The sequence below is a fragment of the Mytilus trossulus genome, chromosome 5, assembly GCF_036588685.1.
Source record: "Mytilus trossulus isolate FHL-02 chromosome 5, PNRI_Mtr1.1.1.hap1, whole genome shotgun sequence".
NCBI lineage: Eukaryota > Metazoa > Mollusca > Bivalvia > Mytilida > Mytilidae > Mytilus > Mytilus trossulus.
Genome location: NC_086377.1, coordinates 63,217,136 through 63,236,343, shown reverse-complemented (window position 1 = coordinate 63,236,343; position 19,208 = coordinate 63,217,136). Strand labels below are relative to the sequence as shown.

General features: G+C 30.9%; 2 protein-coding genes across 4 annotated transcripts in view; both read right to left on the bottom strand.

Moving 5' to 3' along the window:
* Positions 1–3,439: 3,439 nt before the first annotated feature.
* The window catches only part of LOC134719790 (uncharacterized), a 29,157-nt gene continuing 13,388 nt past the window's right edge, over positions 3,440–19,208 (bottom strand). The window contains exon 2 of the mRNA XM_063582751.1: positions 3,440–3,913. Coding sequence (XP_063438821.1) covers positions 3,621–3,913 — 293 coding nt within the window. The 3' untranslated portion in view covers positions 3,440–3,620. The remainder of the gene's footprint in view (positions 3,914–19,208) is intronic.
* On the bottom strand, positions 6,276–17,320 carry LOC134719032 (uncharacterized). 3 transcript variants are annotated; one of them, XM_063581957.1, is made up of 5 exons: positions 17,306–17,320; positions 11,019–12,804; positions 9,845–10,042; positions 7,981–8,142; positions 6,276–6,952 (listed from the first exon to the last, which is right to left on the bottom strand). In XM_063581957.1, coding segments are annotated over exons 1-5 (2,727 nt in total). In that variant the 5' UTR covers positions 17,308–17,320; the 3' UTR covers positions 6,276–6,373. The 3 variants fall into 3 exon arrangements, with proteins under 3 accessions (XP_063438027.1, XP_063438030.1, XP_063438029.1); XM_063581960.1 differs by having other exon boundaries at positions 17,224–17,316; XM_063581959.1 differs by lacking the exon at positions 17,306–17,320 and having other exon boundaries at positions 11,019–13,205.

Below are 19,208 nucleotides of genomic sequence, written 5' to 3'. Positions count from 1 at the left end.
TAACTAAAATAGTTTGACTTCAGAAAATCACAGTTGGAACTTACACTAGCTATAAGATCAAGATTCATTGTTTTTATGGTGTTAATATATAATTCAATGTCTTTTTTCTAAATAGCTATAAAAAGAATAATTAGCGAATTTTAATTAGCAATGTACCTCAAATTGGCATTGGCTACCATGGAAAAATGATTTGTATGTCTTTGATGAGTTCAACATTTTACAACAACTGAAAAATAAATAAAAATGAACTGTTATAGGCCAATAGAGTATATTTGTCATAATTTTCGAAACTAATTGCTGATAATTAGTGTCTTGTAGGATATTAATATAACCTTGTTAAAAAACGTACACATGAATTAAGTCTTTGGACTTGTTTTCACCATGCTAGTAACACATGTCGCTACAATGATTGTACATAATCTAATTTTCTAAACTACGCAGCTTGCGATTTGGTATAATGTCTGAGGGAGTAGTAACATATGCTTCTAAATTATCGATAATGTTTCCATCAGATTAAACTTTCACTTATACAATGATGTGTTGTTTTACAAAAGAGTTTCGAACACGAGACATATATTAGCCTTAACTTGATATATGTGACGTGTAAAGCTGTTATCGAATATAAATGGTGATTTGTGTTTTTCTATTGAAAAATAGATTTAAATTATGTACTTGGATTTCTACATACATAAAAGTTTAGTGTTCTAAAAGTTGGTGGGGTTCGTGTTGTTTATTCTTTAGTTTTCTATGTGGTGTCATGTGTACTATTGTTTTTCTGTTTGTCTTTTTCATTTTTAGCCATGGCGTTGTCAGTTTGTTTTAGATTTACGAGTTTGACTGTCCCTTTGGTATCTTTCGTCCCTCTTTTCAAACGTTTCCAACGCATTCGAAATAAATTTCAAATTTGTTTATAATTGACAAGATATTTGTTTTGATATTCTTATACATCTAAAATCTTGTAAGAAACTATTGATAGTGTTCTATCACTGAATATCCTCATTTTAGTCAATACTTGCATCTCATATATCAAAGTGAACTACTAACTAGAAAGCCTGCTTCATACTTTTATATTTTACTTAATATTGACACAGAGGTAAGGTTTCATACTGAAATTGATGACAAGGACACTTAACCAATCGGATGGGGTTAACACATCTAAGTTGATACATGATGCTCGTGTATGTTTACACTACCCGGACTTCATACATAAGAGTGTGCTCCTTATGAAGAAACTACTCAAACAGTATTATGAGCCGGACAACTAAAATTGACATTGAGTTATTTCTATGTATACCATCACTAGATCTAGACGATGGGTCTGTGTCTAAACAATTTGTTGACCACGTCTCTGATTGTTCACTGTTCAATAGTCACACGTCCATTTAGCGAAAGAAAAATAATCTAGATCACAAACAAAACTACAGGAAACACATCATCTATAAGAGTAAAACAATGAAAGAATAGAAACAATGAACTGGTACAAAACAAACGCAAACATACACGGAAAACGAACTATTTGATAATATCTGCCAAATTCCTGACTTCATAACAGGACATTTCAAGACAAAATGGTTGATTGAAAAAAATGGTCAAGAACACTCTAATAATATATTAATAGAGCATAACGTTTTAACCAAAAAAAAAACAACAGACAACTTCCCATTTATTTTCGACAATACGCCACTACATTACAATATACTTATAAACTGTGCGTCACACTGATGTATCAAAGCAACAAAACGTCATTAGTAAGAAATTATTACAGTATGCTTTATCCTGAAAAGTGGTATGAATTTAAAATGACATAGTGAGAGGTTATCTGTTGCTTTTTGTTTAAAGTTGACTCAACTTGCATAAAAGCTGATGACATAGTATATTCTGTGTTGCTGTATCACATAAAAGAGGGACGAAAGATGCCAGTCAAACTCATAAATCGAAACCTTGAGAGCCGTGGTGTTGTGGATAATGCATCGGACTACTAACACAAAGGTTCCTGGTTCGATTCCCGTTCGGGATGAAAATTTCAGGAACTCAATTTTCGACTCTCCCTTGACACCATTTGCGAGTATGGTCTTGAGAATACAATGATAGTCCGTCGGAAGGGGACGATAAATGGCTGACCCGTGTTAAGAGAGAGCCATATCTCTTGCACGTTAAAGACACCCTTGTAGATTTCGAAAAAGAGTAGGCTAATGCCGCTACAAGGCAGCACTCGCACCCGCAAAGTGGAGAGGGAATACTATAAGTTGCAAAACTTGTTTCCAAATCCACTATAAATAAATATGATTAAACTAAATCGAAAATAAATCGACAACGCCTGGCTAAAAATGAAAGAAGATAAACAGACAAACAATAGAACACATGACACACCACAAAAAACTAAAGAATAAGCAACACGAACACTACCAAAAAATATTCCAATTCATATGCAATTTGAAGAGTAACATGAAAAATGGCTGCCATACTTTTTTTTTGATGTACGGAGTCATTAAAAAAGTCTTCAACAATAATATAACATCGCTTGAATTAAAACTCTGTTTATGCATTTATTACCGACTACTCATTTTTTTGTTAACAATGATGTACATTTTTTTCTATATACACTTTATTGAGTAACAAAACATCGTCAATATATTTCAAAGTGAAATAAAAGAACTAGGCAGGATGCTATTTCTTATTCTTTAAAACTGCTGGTTCTAAGAAATGCTGTCTCATATGACAAATATGACTTGTCCTGTATACGTGAACATAAGATTGATAGTCTATCAGTCTTCTGTCAAGTTGTTTTCTTATATTGCAATTTATATTAGATAACAATGTCTGCATGGATTAAATTAGGTAGTGTATATAGAAAACTATTATTAATTCCTAAAAGTAACGGTGAGTGTTGAATATATTATAGGAATGGGTTAGATGTTGACTAAAAATTTGGATTGATAACAAGTCTGATATGAAAGGGATGTTATTGTTGCACAAGGAAATACATAAAAACTGACTGTTTTGCAAAAACGTTGACTTATGTTTTCAATTATTACTTTTGAAGTGTTGATTAATTCATAGCCCCGCTAGTGCGTATCTAAAGTATAAAACTGCAGTTGTGAACTCAGACTCTTTTATCATTTTTTATTACTGGACCCGCTAAAAGATGTTGGCTTTTGTTCTGTGTTACAAATGTGTGTAAATTGTTCACATTTCGAATAAGATTGTAAGGTGAATTCGTTTCAATCTTAGAGAGCAGATAACAATATAGGAAAACCGCCGAAACGAATTATTTATTTCTAATAACTTTAAAGTAATACAGACAAAACATTTAAAAAATGTAAGATATTTAATAGTTTTTTAGGAATCCGAAGAAAATAAATGTTATCTATTAATAAAATTAAGTCCTACTCAAATGAGTACAATGATTTGTTTGAGTATAAATCTCATCACTGCCTTTGTCGTAACAAACATTGGTTAAGTTAAATTGAATATGTAATGGCTATTATCTACACTAAATAATGGAACACAAAATGTTCTTCAAATTGTTGACACAAATGATAATTGTTTCTCTCTTTAATAAATCGTTCTTTGTTCCATTGAAATTCACATGTGCTGATTGGTTGATTTGTTAAATGTGATTAAATTGTGTGCAAAGGCTGTTTGTTGGAATGTAAGTATTCCACTTTCTCAGCAAGCTCTTCTTCTCCAGCTTCCTTCAGCGCCTCGAGAATAAGACGTAACTTGCTGTTCTGTGATTGTTGATCAAGTGCAGTTTGCAATATTTTAAGATTTCCTAACGTTGTATTTCCATATGTCTGTCGCAATGTTTCGTACTGTGATACTGGGATATTCATGTGAACCCAGACTGAAAGCATTGTGTCAGGACTCATTTGTTTAGATAATGATAATAGACCCTTTTCTGTGAAGAAATCTGAAATCAAAAGAAGACAACTTTAAGTTTTACAGGCAAGGTATACACATTTGATATTGATGTTATACAGTAGTGCTGCTAGTTCTTGCTTAAACGATGTGTACATTATGTATATACAACTCGTCTAAACTCGTTGTTGGGTTGATGTATAGACGAGTTGTATATATATATATATGGCCACCGAAAGCTCTTTTTTTGAGAGCCCAGGTAGTCGTGTGGTCTAGCGGGACGGCTGCAGTGCAGGCGATTTGGTGTCACGATATCATAGTAGCATGGGTTCGAATCCCGGCGAGGGAAGAACCAACAATTTGCGAAAGCAAATTTACAGATTTAACATTGTTGGGTTGATGTTTAGACGAGTTGTATACACTACAAAATTCCAAAAGTCTGAAAAGACCAGTTTTTGTCTCGATTTGCATGAACTTTTACTCGACATTCTCGTTTTGTATGAAATTTTTGTAAAAATTCTCGACAAAGTCTTAATTTGTCTGAAATATGTATTTATATTCTCGACATTGTTCTCGACTATCTGTATTGTTTCTCGATTTTTCTCGACACTTTCTAGACAGTCTAAAATGTGTCTTGATTTGTCTTGACCTATTCTCGACTGTCTTGAATTTGTCTCGATAAGTCTTGACATATTCTCGACATTCTTAATGATGTCTGAATATGTCTCGACGCATTCTCGACATTCTTAATGATGTCTGAATATGTCTCGACACATTCTCGACATTCTTAATGATGTCTGATTATGTCTCGACACATTCTCGACATTCTTAATGATGTATGAATATGTCTCGACACAATCTCGACATTCTTAATGATGGCTTAATATGTCTAGACTCATTCTCAACTATAAATTTCATCTGAATTGTGTATCGACGCAGTCTTACAGTCATAAACACTTTTTTGAGCTGATTTGTTTTCATTTCTATTATGGCTTAACTAGACTTAAAGAATTAGAATACAATATCACAATGCAATTTATAAAAACAACAATTTGGTCAATAATTGTTTATTAGCCATATAAACATTGAATATTATGCATGTAAAATGAAATATGTCTACAGTATGAGTGATTTCAATCATTAAGCACTTATTTATCATATGTATAAATTAACATTTGTAACCCATATTTAAATAGGTTTATATTTAACCATACTCACATTTGTATTTGTAACATTTTCATACCAATATTAATTTTTGTTCTTATCAAAATATTTACATATAAACATTTTAATACAAAATATTTAATTGCCAAAATTTTGTTTCAGTAGTAATAATTTAAGTGTAACTTGAAAAAGAACAGTAAATTCTAGAAAGAGAAATAAAGCAGAATAAATATCCTGTACAATGTTTGTAATTTGAAAGCTCGGAACTTTTTTTTTTCAATTACAGAAAAAAGAAGGATGTGAAATGTGTGTTTTGGTTTCCACATTTTGACACTACGTTTCTGAATTTTTATAGAAGTCGTTATCCTCATTGCTTTTTAAATTGATAATACTGACCGAAACCAAATCAGGACATAAAATTGAGTGTCCAAAAAATAAATCAAACATATGCAAATTTATATAAAAGATATAACAAAAAACTGAATTCATCAAATATGGGTCCACTTTCTACATGATAACTTTTAAAAAGTACTCACAATGTTAAGGCAGATCATATGTAAGTTTCCTGAGATTCATTTTTTTATACTTTGCTAAATTGAAGATTTTTATATGCTCTTTTAAAAAATATAATAGAAAGAATCGGCCTCTGTGCTATTTTTAAAACTATGAGTCATTGAAAAATTGTAGGATCATGCAAAAACACATTTTTGTGCAAAAAAAAAATCTATGAGATAGAACTTTCATTGAAAGAAATTGTGAGAAGATAGGTTTTATAATATGTATAAAGAAAAAAAAAGAAAAAGTGGTGTCACTGAACTGCTTTCTTGATACAAGTAAAATTAAAAAAAAACTCTCAATCAGACCAGTAACTTTTTTTTTACTAACGGAGTTATCTCCCCTTAAATGGCTCAGTTGAAAAAAAATGTCTCTAAAACACAAAATGTATGGTATTTGTTTAAATATTTTGGATAATGCAATAATTATCTACCTATTGAAGGAACTCATTAATTACAAATTACTAAGAAATACTATAATAATATTAAGTCTTATATATTATTATTACCATTTTTTACAGGTGAAATACAGGTAAATGCGTTAAGGTGCAATGATTATTTTGGAAAAGTAATGCAAAAAATGTTGGAAACGTAATACACCCTTTGAAAGGAATATCTCATAGAAAATAGCAAAGTTGACTTCCATTTAAAAAATCTCTTTTTATCCACTTATTTTTTTCTTTTGAAAAACTCGTTCTATATACATCAAGAAAATACATAACAATGTACCTTTCCAAGTATATAAACTATTTATCTACTTCATACAAAATACATGTACATGTATAAATGCATATCTAAACATTTAAAAACCATATTTTATTGTCTTCTGAAGCAAATACAACTGGATTGCTTATTTTATCAAAGCTAAATATATGTGTGTCAATCTTTCTGTCATCGGTGACCAAGAATAGTCCAGATTGTTCGGGAATGGGAAACATCTCCAATTTTACCCACATGGTAGCTTTATCTAGATGGTTGTGTTTGAAAATCTTAGAAATTGTGCCAAAGCGACGGTTTGTCCTATGCGAAACACTAACACAATAGTCATGTGAGCGTGATGCTGTCGTCTGATGCTCTGTTGTTGAGAAGAAAATTTGTCTTTTTAACTCGGCATCCTGTCTTTGGCTGAACTTAAGATATGTGACCACTGGGTCTATGTCAAATAACTCATAATTTTGGTCATATATATTATTGTAATTGTCTTTTAGAATTGATAGATCCTCACTTTGCAATATGAATCTTTTCGTAGATGCTCTAGATATATCTTGATGGTGAATGGAGTTTACTTTTTCTGCCAAGCGACACAGACTTGTTTGTCTGCTGTAATTTATAATTTCACCACTCAAAATATTGTGAGAGCTCCAATCGTATATCTGAAATATGAATTAAGGAAATTAATTTATGCATACTAGAGTAAGTGAATGAGATGTGATAAATTGTATCTTAACAAGGCTGTATTCCTTAACTCTTGAAAGCCAAATCAGCAAATTGTATATAGATAATGTTAAATGCTGAAAACCATCACACATAGGGTGCTCATGTGAACCCTCATATGCAGTATCTCAAGAAAAATGCGACAACCATATAAATCATGTCTGTCTTGTGTTAGACTAAATACATATGTGTTGACTTTTAAACCTGAAGCATTTGTTTACAACTGTCTTAAATAAGGTACCTGGTGTTCAGTTGTTGTCGTTTGTTGATGTGGTTCATTTTTCTTTTCATTTCTCGTTTTTTTATAAAAATTAGACTGTTATTTTCCTATTTTAATGGTTTTACACTAGTCATTTTTTGGGGCCCTTAGTAGAAGTTGTTTGGTATGAGCTAAGGATTTTTGTGGAAAACCGTTCTTTGGTCTTTAATGGTTTAATTTTAGTGATAATTATGAAAATGCAACACACAATATATCTTGCTAATATGAACCTTGATTCAAATTTCACCAAGCATTTTTAGCGTATTGTAAGGCAAAACATAGATCCCTACTTATAAAATTTCATTACACTGCAACAAAATGCTTTGACTATCACTTGTCAAGGTGTAAAGTACAAACAAATATCAAGTCAAAATCTTAAAGAAGATAAAAAAAAGGTAGAAAGTAATGATTTGAGTGAATTTTCAAAGTCCAAGGACCATAACTCTGCACATATTGTTTTCATAGAATTATTCATCTTTCGCAGTACATTTTTAATCCCAAAATGAAAATTTGATGCAACTCAAAACGCCTTCATTTTATAACCTATCATCTTTATATAAGATGTTGTGGTCTGCTCGTTGTGGCTCATTATTGAAGGTCATACAGTGATTTATAGTTTTTAATGTTTTCGTCTCTGGTGGACAGTTGTCTCATTGGCAATCATACCACATCTTCTTTTTTATGTTATTCAATTCTGTTTTAACTTACCCGGTATGTCTGCATCACTGTTGATTCTTCATGTCCATGTTGTAAAATTTGTCTGGTCACCCAACTGTTTGCTCGTTCCAAAGGATAAAGCCATCTATCATACAATGGTCCATAGTCTTCATAACCCTCTGGGATATGATGTAGCAGGTGTGTTGTGATATTCTACAAATAAAAATATTTTAAACAAATGAAAAATTATAAATTCATACAGTATTATATAGTACTACATCTGAAAAGAAAATTATATAAACCTTAATTCTGACTACAGTACTGACACTGGTTTAGTGTCTGTCTGTTATGATGTTACTGATGAAACTTAACACATCAGCTATACACAACTCCAGGATGTGTGTGAAGGAAATTATTGCAAGGGAAATAATTGAATGTGCTTATTTTAATTGATATTGCAACAAGCATCATGTTTAATTATTAACATCAAAGTCAAGTGTATCCCAAACTCTGTCTGAACGACAAAATGGCAGATAAAAAATCATTCGGACAGACAGAAATTTTGAAATATTTTGTTTGAATATATGTACAAAAACCCAGATTTCTCTTTCGGTCAGACAAACCCTAAAACAGTTTGGCACAGACTGAAAGTCCATTAATTGGTCACTGAGAGAGTTGGCTTTTTGAAATTATGTGACATCTTCTTACGTTGCATTTTTATATCATTCCGCAATTTATCTGCCCTTTAATCGTTTTTTTTTTAAATTATGTATACATTTATAAGGGTGCTACTGCTATAAACAGTTTCATATAAACAACAGGGGTTATTCCCTGACTAAAAATAACCATGGAGGGAAACCCCTGTTTATTTACTAAATTAATGCTAAAGTATCATGTTTTTGTATTAAAAAAAGATAATTAGCTTTCAATTAAAAAAGGTTGAATATTGAAATAATTTTAAAAATTATATTAAATATACATGTTTTGAAGGCAGGCAACACTGTAAACATCCTGTTTTTAGGCAGTGAAAAATTAAAACATATTTGCAGCCACTGTAGCTGTTTTCGGAGCAGGAGACCGTACTTTTCAAAGGCCTGGTTAAAACCTATAAATTTCATACAGTTTTGATTATATAAAATGTGCACGTCTGTATGGGTATGAACATAACCTGATTTCAGGTTTTTTATGTTCAAATTAGGCTTTTTTTTAATATGATAAAAGTACACTTTATATCAAGGTTATAAGAAGCTAGAGAACATTCTGATTCCAGTGATATCTAGTTTTATACAGGTATCTTTATAAATCAGTCCACCACTAAGGGTCACTTATGCATGGCCCCTCAAAATATGACATCATAGAAAAAACTGTTGATAGCACCCCAAGTACTTAAAATAAATAGTGCCTGATATTATTTGTTTAATTCAGCTCTCTAAGCATACTTTTGGAAAATTAGATCATAAAAATATACTAATTCTTATGAGGCAAAAATCTACAATCTGATTGAACAATTACAATTAAGGCTGTAAATAAAACTCCATATACCTTAGCAGCTAGTACATGTAGTAGTAAGCAATCTTTAATTATGTGCAGAATTTTTTTTTAAACTGTTAAATTAATTTAAATGGTTAAAACAATCATGCGTTTTTTAATCAATAAACAAAATATCTTGTTTCAATTCGTTGTTTTTTTATCATTTACATTTCCTAGGAGAGGCATCAACAAAATGTTTTGAAATCTTATAAGAATTAACTTTATTTTGGTTGATCAGGGGTGTACGGATATTAACTGTAAGCCTCCTGCTGTAAATTGTGTGAGATAATTAAAATGATAAAGTAGATTATTATTGTTTACTTGATTCTTTCAATTGCAAATACGGATGAATATAGAACTCATACATCTAAGTAGATAAACTAACCTGCAAGGTCAAAGGAAAATCCCTTTCAAGTAACACCACTGCTGTACTTGTGTCTTCAATAAGTCCTTGAAGCTGCTCAGTTGTGTAGGATGGTTGTGTAAGTCTTTTGATCACTTCAAATAAATTGAATAAGGTTTCTTCTTGTGGCTTTGCTAGGAGGCCTCTGATACACCATGCTGCAATATTCTTGGTTACGAACTGAAATAAAGTATTTTTCTATATGAATATGAATAAAAGGAGAATATTCACTATTATTTGAGTTTGAATTAACAAATGTTCTAAAAAAAAATACTTATATCATACAAGTATCTGTCATGACTGAATTAACTGTACTCTAATAAACCCAATACAATATTTACACATTTGACTTTTATCAAAAGTTCAAAATAATTTTTTATCTTTAATGACATTTATAATTGTCATAATTGATATTTTCAATAATTCTCAGTTTAGGGAACTTGACATATTTGTAATTGGTTTCCTTTAAATTCTATCTTCAAGTTAATCATTTTTTTTAGATCACTTTATTGAATATTTCATAGCATTTGTGCATGGTAACTGCATTTTGTTAAAATACAAAGATTCAAAGCATTTGGATGAAATGATATATATTACTAGATATATAGGGCATACTTTCAGTATATATATATATATATATATATATATTGTTTGACATGCACACGTATAAAAATTGCGGTTTTTATCCAACGCAGTCATAGGTTTGAACGTAGTTTTCAATTTAGACTCGTTTATATATATATATATATATATCAGAAATAAACAAAAGTTATACTTTTTTCCAGCTTTCAAATAATTATAATATTATCTAAAATTATCATTAATTATGAGTTATTATTCCCTCCCCTGAATGGTTGCTTTGACAAACACTAATTTTGATCATTGAGAAGCTCAATATTCCTTTAACAACACAACACTCTAAAATGTTTCGTCGATTTAAAAGAGTTATCTCCCTGTAGTGTAAGGTACCACCTTAACCTTGCATTTTGGAAATTTTGTATATATATGAATTAAACAGGATTTTTCTAAATATTGCTAAAATCTAAATTGCATTTTAGTCCCCAAAAAAAGGTGCAATAATAATTGCAAGCAATAATTTCTGAACTTACAGTATTCATATCTAATTCATTAAATAAAATATTTTTATAATCAATACCTGTTGTTTGCCATGCATTGTACGCAGTGTCCATGCTCTGGTAAAATGGTCAGCAGGAGTATAATCAAAGCCTTTAGGGTATTTAACACTCTTTGCTCTGTTGTCAGCTAATTTAACATCCTGTTTTGTTAGTAACCAAGGAGCTGCTGGTAAAGGAGGCGCTTTTGGTGTTGGTTCAGGAACAGCTGTATTTACAGATGATTTCTTTGCCTGTTTGGATGGTCTCTCACATTCGGTTGTTGATGATGATGGTCTTTTTGGCCAGGTTTCTTTAAATCGATTATAATCTTTTTCGCACTGGCGAACTTTAGGTCCATCAGATTTGCCTGTTATCAGATCAAGAATGTTGCTGATGACATCTGCTAATGTGTGCATGCCATCTGGTTGCATCTGATGCACCCTGTCAAAATATGGTAGGCGATGAAGTGGATGTATCCCTTTAAATCCAGTTTCTTTTTGTAGTTTACATTTTTGGTTATTGTTTTTTTTTTTGTCATATTCTTTTCTTATTTCCATTTCTTCTTCCCTTGAATATGCTTGTGGTTTGGGAGCAACCTCTTCAGTTTTCTTGGCAAATAATGTCTTGTCTTTCCGAAATGGCGAATCTGTGGGTAAAAACTCTCTGTTCGATATGTGCAATACTTTATTCACGGAACTGCTATGGACACCTGTATCTTTGCAGAAAAAACAAGCACGAATAGCTGCTTGACCAGAACAGTGTAAAAGTTTAGAAAAAGCTGGTATATCACATAAATACTGTAATAAAGCAATCTTTACATTTACTGGTGCATCTGTGTAGGCGTCATACAAGTTACATTCAATGTTTGATAAAAGTTCATCAACTAAAACGTTAATATAAGGGTCCAGTGATTTTGGTTCTTTTCTACCATAGCCTGGAACAATACCTGCCAACATCATTGGTCCTAAAATATATCGCATTTCTTGTGGGAGTGTTATCCAGGTGATGATGAGAGGCCATATTGACTTCTGGACTGTTTGGTTCTTATTTGGATTCACACCATCAGCAAAAAGAGCCAATGGCACACAGTTCTGCTGTTGCTGATCTTTGAAGACTCCATCTGTCATCTGTTGTCGAAATATATTGCCATCTGTGTAGCTGCTTAGCCGGCCAGTTGTGTTAAGCTTGTTGGCATAAAGAATCTTTGCCAGGTTCCTAGTTCCATACCAACGAACTATGCGTGGTACTATAGGCATATATTGGAATGTTTTTTTGTTCCTGTTGTTTGAAAACACCAAACTTTCATTACAGTCTGGACAGGCAAGAATGGTACTGCTGATGGGAAAAATTTTACAGTCATTTGTACAGCATTTAAATTTTTCTATTGGCATCAGGTATGGTTGAATAATAGTGACAGCTTCACAATAAGTGGATGGCAGGTTGTTTGGTTGTGGTAGAACACACTTTTCGTGGTGAAGATACTGTGACAAAGCTGTCTTTGACATTCCGTTATTAGATGAAAATATGAATAAATGTTCGGCTATGGCATCTTTTACAGTTCTATTAGTTCCTTCATGAAGTAACTGATTTAAAATTAAAGTTTTTTTTAAAAGTTCCTTAGACTCTCTTACAATCTCAGGTTGTTCACTATGAGTGTCTGATATTTCAGCATGGGTGTTATGGATTTTCTTTGAATGAGCTCGGAAAGTCTTAATGTTGACAAATTTTCCATTACACTTTGAACATGTGCATTGTCTCTTCAAGTTATCCATTAAGGTGATGGTATGGCTGTATACTTCATATGACAAAGATGTTGATGATGTCATCCTGCAATAGAGAGAAAAAATGACTGTAACTACTGCAGTGGTATATGGATCATGCAAATGACTTGAGAATAAAATAGAGAATTTAAATGGAAAATGTGTCCAGGTGACAACAACCCGATCAAAAATAACAATTTAGTCCAGTAAATCTAGCATAAATTTGACCCAAACCTGAAAGTAATTGCAACAGAAGATTCTAAAGTTTTAATCTTTAGTATTATACCCCAAATATAAACAGAAAAATTCCCATAAATTTTACTCAAGGAAGACTTAAAAAACTCTTACAAAAATGGTAGAAATATCAATAAAAATTGATACAAAATGATAATTTTTCCGCTTCTATTCATCAGAATGTATTGATTCTAGATTTTTTAGCGGTCTTTAGAGTATAACAAACAACTCTAAAGGTGTTTTCATATCTTTTATCAAGCTATTACCTAGATTTTTGTAATTCATTTTTTTACCATTTATTGAATTTTTCAACATGTCAAGTGGTCCGAGTACACAGTTATTTCGTAGTGCATTTCTTTTAGATAATAAATGAAAATGAAAAAATCCCACCTGCGCTTTCTCAATGATATTTTACAGTGTGCTGTTCTACTTTTGGGACAAATTATATCAAAATTATAGAAAACTTCATCAGCTCTTACTCAAAATATGGACAATTTTATGTTAAGGGGGTCTTGAAATGTTTTGACAGCTTCTGAAGTGCTGATTTTTCACCTTTTTCAGCTGAACCTTATCACTACTTAACATTAATATTTATGACCCAATTTTTTTTACAGTGTCATTTCATCCCCCAACTTGCTATATAAGGCATAAAGCATGGAGAAATAAATTTGGAAGGGGTATAACAAAAATTGACAAGTAACACACTGTCCACAACAAGGACTACATTCGTGGACAACGAAAAATCAAAGGACGATAACTGTGTACTCGGACCTAAGTTAAAGATTCTCAAATTTAATAATAAGAATTAAGTATGTTGTCTTCTTTTTGTGGTTTAAAGTTTCTTTAGACAAGTAAGATGCTGAAAAAATATAATGTACAGATGTAAATAATACCAAATTTTCACATTATTTTGTCAAAATGGTCAAAGCTTCAAATTTGCAATTTCTTCAATGAAAAATGCACCAAAAATATAAAACTACCCATACCACTTTGGTTTTGTACATTTCATGAGCAGAAGATTATATAATTAGTCAAATATCAACTTATAACCCCATCAAAGTATCATACTTTACATAAATTTCAAGAAAATCAACCAAAAACTGACAAAAAAAAACTCATTTTTGCAGAGTTAATCCCTTTCTAATAAAAATGCTGATTTTGAGTTTTCCTCAAGTTAGATTTTATAGGACTTTTTTCTGTGTATATTTGGGACATATAAAGATTAGAATTAAAAAAAATCTGTTGCAATTAGTTTGAGGTTAAAATTTAGTTTGACTGGACTAATTGAACCAAAATTATAAACTGAACTTTAACCATTAAATTCCAGTGGATAGGATTCACGTTTTTATACAAGTTATAAACAAAGTTTATAATTTAAAAACACATTTGGATCAAGACCACAGTGTATCAGTTTTTAAACAATCTTAATCTTCTTGTCAATTATTTTAATTGAAAAACAAAAATTATATCAAAAGATTTTTTTGTTGATGCATGCAAGGATTTGTATAGTTAGTCTAACTATCAAATCCTTGATGCATGAGATCTGAGTGTTTCTTGAGAAGACAACTAGCCCATATTTTCCTGTTTTTCATTAAAAATGTGGAAAAATTTGTAATATGGCCTTAATCTAAATTTTTTTCAAACATTTACATATTTTTTCTTTAGTGGCTGTTATGTATACATACGGTTACCAATTAATGAGCTTTTAAATTTTAAGTTTATAATTTAAAAAACATTTGTGAAAAAAAATTGGAACTTTTTTGTAAATTATTAATTATGAAGGATTGAAGTGTTATGTTTAATAATACATGTACTGGTTTGTTTAATATAGAGTAGAAACATAAACAAAAAAAAGTCACAAAACCTCAAGGAAAAAAAGTCATTTTGATAAGATATAAAAAAAAATAATTATGAAACAAAATTAAAAAAATCAACCTACTAAATTGCTATACTAGTTCTGGTGCTCTTGTCATGGTTATGTGCCATATGAATATAACAAGGTAAAAATCATGGAAATATGCTTTCTAAAGGTTAAGCTTAAATTTGATACTTTTTTAATTTTGTGTAGAATTTGAAAGTAAAATTTAAGTTATAATCTAGCTTTTCTTGGACATAATGAAATTAAGTGAATCTCATCATCCACAGACTGACTGTGGATTTTCATAGATTACCAAGTCTTTTGATTCTGTTGAATTAATTTTTATTTGACAAATTTTGCAAATAAATTGTTTCACATAATCATATATTAAAGAATATTACTGGTTAATAGGACTATAAACTTTAAATTTAATAGTACTATTTAAAAATGTAAACACAAAACCGCTTTACATATAATGCACAAGGATGCAGGAAAATAAATAATTTACATTTATATATTTATTCAAAAACACTTTAATTATAAATATAAATGTATTATAAACATAAAACTTCTGATTGTTATTAATGCATATCATTAACATTGCAAATATATTTGTACACAACATTTCAAATGTATTATACATAGTAAAATAATTAAAATGTTGTTTTGATAGCAATTAGGAAAAACAATCCAAACATTTAATGAATTTGCAAAAAAACTTTCATCATTTGAAGTTTCCTATCAGGATATATTCGAATGGCTTCACAAACCCAATCATAATATTAAAAACACAATAGAAATGGCATTTTCAATTTACAAGAGCCATATACATGTCAGCTTGGCATTGAAGCCATGTTCATCGTTATTATAACACCTGTAAAACTTCAAATAGAAAACACAAGTAGATGTTTAACCAATCAATTATCATCTTTTTAACCTTATATAAAAAGTAAAACTGAACACTTGCACATTATTGTTTGCTTGTCAACATGGAATATCAACGTCACTACCAGCCAACCTTTACACATCTTAACAATGTGAGAAGTAACAACCAGATAATGCATCAATACCAGCCAACTTATTCTCTGCCAACTAGTAGTAGATCAACAAGTCAGATGTCATACCAGCAAAATACGGTGAGTTGCAAATACACTATAGTAATTAGTTTAAATAATTAACATGTGAACAATTAATATAAGGCATCAAAATCTGTCTAGTAAAGTTATTTCGGTTTTTTACTAACTTTCTTAAACTTTACTTGATTTTTATCAAACTTGGACAGAAGTTTGGCCCGAGAACACAGTTATTTCATAGTGCATTTCTTTGAGACAATAAATTCAAATTAAAAAATCGCACCTGTTCTTTCTCAAAAATATTTTTACAGTGTAGGGTTACTACCAGTGAAACAAATAATATCAAAATTATAGAAACTTCTCCCAGCTCTAACTCAAAATATTGACAATTCTGTATTAAGGGTGTGTAAAATTCAGTTTGACAGCTTCAGACGTGATAAAATTTGACCTTTTAGAACTGGTCCAATTCACTACTTATCAAAAAGTTTCAGCACCAAATTTTTTTTGACATGAATTACATCCCCCTACTTAATATTTCATGCATTTAATATAAAGAAATAAATGCAGTCCCCTTGATAATACTAGAGCAAGGAAAATTCACATAATTTAGATTAATTTAAACTTTAGAGATAAATTTGTGATCAATCCTACAGTAGATACAATAAATTTTACAATTTTAATGCATCTTTGGAATTGCAAGTTTGAAAATGATGAGTCTAAACTGATTTTGATGAGTCTGGGACTCATTCACTTGCCTTAGAGAGAACCCTGATAAGATATGCACTACAAGTATAAATAAAAAAAATCATTGAAAAGCAGGGGTGGATTAAGCGGGTTTTACATAGGGCACCCCCCTTTTTGTGGGAAAAATTTATTGCTTATATAAATCACTGAAGCATGACTGATGCAGGGACCCTCTTAGTTAGTCAGTGGACCCCCTCTTGTGAACATTTCTAGATCTGCTACTGAAATGGACACTTTTCTTTTCACTATAAATATTGACTAAATAAATAACTATGCTGTGTTTTGTGAGGCTGCAACCTTTTGATTATCGGGAGGGGGGATTTCAATTCAAGACAAACATCTTTTTTCTTTGGCAAAAACAATCTATATTTTTGGGGACTAGTCCAAAATCAATTTGTTTTCTTTCAATTTTAGCATCATATTACACATAGTCATAGTGGCAGCTGCATGAGGATGCAACATACATATCCTATTTACTGGTCTAAAACAAATATGTTTTTCTCTCCAAAACATGTAAACAAACTTATAACCACCACCCCCCTCCTAATCAAATGGTTTGTCTTAAGTGCAACATTACCATTTCTATTTTCACCTGGATAAGGAGGTTAAGTTAGAAAAGGCTTTGAAAAACAAATGAAGAAAATCTCTAAAAATCCTACATTTATCCATCTGTCCAGAGACATTGTATTATATGTCTCTGATCTGTCTAATCAATCTGTCTGTTTGTCAATGTTCACGAGATTGGCAAACACAGAAAAAATGTCACATGATACAACGTTTCAACCTTCACCTTGAATCAGCTTCTAGCTCTGTCGTCTAAACGACATGCAGCTAAGATGTCAGACAAAATTTCCTGTTTATTAACCTTTTTGCATAATAAGATGGGACTCAGTTATTTCAAAAAAGGTAGACAATATTCAATTGTTATAGTCACTGATAATTATGTGAGGGACTATCCACTAGGATGGGGGAGGGGGATGATTTTTCTTTAAAAAATTATCATGGTCAAGCAGATGACAAAAAAATATATATATTTATGAGAATATATTCTTAAGCCAGTTTGTCCCATGCCGTTAATATACAATGTAAGTGTTGAATATAGAAAATAAATTTGAATAAAGCGCCTATAAGGGACTGTGCAATATTTATATGAGGGTTGGGCTAGTGCAAACATGGACGGGCACATATTTTTTTTAGGCGAATAATGAGTGGGGTGAAAAGTTGATTAACTAACATATGGGGGGTGCACACTTTTGAGGGCCCTCATGGGGTTTTTGATTATGTGATTACTTGGCCGTTTTTTTAATGATTATTTGATTATTAAGCCAAATATTTCATGATTATTTGATTACCTAGGACTGTATTTTTAGTTTATGATTATTTGATTACTAAAGATAAGCAAATATTTAATGATTATGGGATTATATTGGCAAAAAAATGGTGATTATGTGATTACTAGGACCCTCCCCCCCCATGAGGGGCTCAACTTTTTTAAAAACCCTTTCATGTGTGCATTTTAATAAAACAATTAAATCAATTCAATTCTATTCAATTCTTTATAACTTTAAGCACATTATGCTTATCAGAGCAATAAATACAAATACATTTCTATAACACAATATGACATAAATCAAGAGTGTAAAAGATTATATTTTTTTAAATCAAATTGAATAACAGCACTTTAACAAATCAATGAAGTGAAGATGATTGTTAGTCCATATACTTATACATTATCTGAATGCATTATGTTTATAGGTCTAAATGTTCTTATTTATTATACACATATTTGTTATTTCTGTGAAAAAAATGAAAGAAAAAAAAGCACAATTGAATGTAAACCAATAAAACCTAATACAGAGCTTCAATACATTTTTGTGTGTTTTTGTGTCTTCAACTTCAACAAAAACTACCTTGACCAAAAACTTAAACCTTAAACTCCCACTTTCATTTTCTCTGAAAAGTTGACCATGAAATTGTGATCAAAAGTTTAATTTGGCTTTGAAATTGGAAAGATAATATCATAAACAACAAGTGTACTAAGTATCAAGTTCAGCTTCCTTAAAAAACTACCTTGCCCAAAACTTTGACCTGAAGTGGTGCGAGCAAACTCACAGACGTACTAACTGACGGACAAAGGAACGGAGGCACAGACCAGAAAACAAAATGCCTCTCTTCTATTGTAGGTGGGGCATAAAAAATATTAAATTGCTTATAGTACATTATTATTAAGCATTGTCTGTAATAAATAAAATATCTGAAAACTAAAAATGATGTAAATTAAACATAGCATAACGTATGGTAAACAAATGCTTAAACAGAAAATAATTTCAATTGTATTATAAACAAGCATTAGCCTTTCAAAAAGGGCTAAGTGCTCTCGCTTAGTAGATTAATTCATTTACTAGAATAGCCACATGCATCAATCAACAAATTTTACTACACACGTGAGGTCAAAAGTTATGAAGTAGTATTTATCATTTAAAGTTGTTGTTTACTCCAGAAGATTTACCTATTTTAGATAAAGTTACCTGTGTAAAATTAAATTCTTGAGCATTAAAAGAA

Bases quoted from the DNA above. Each gene is read 5' to 3' on its own strand.
- LOC134719032 (XM_063581957.1), bottom strand. The intron at 10,043-11,018 runs GTATTGATTATA...ACTTTATTTCAG, and splicing joins CAATGCATGGCAAACAACAG to TTCGTAACCAAGAATATTGC. The intron at 6,953-7,980 runs GTAAGTTAAAAC...TTCATATTTCAG, and splicing joins CAGTGATGCAGACATACCGG to ATATACGATTGGAGCTCTCA.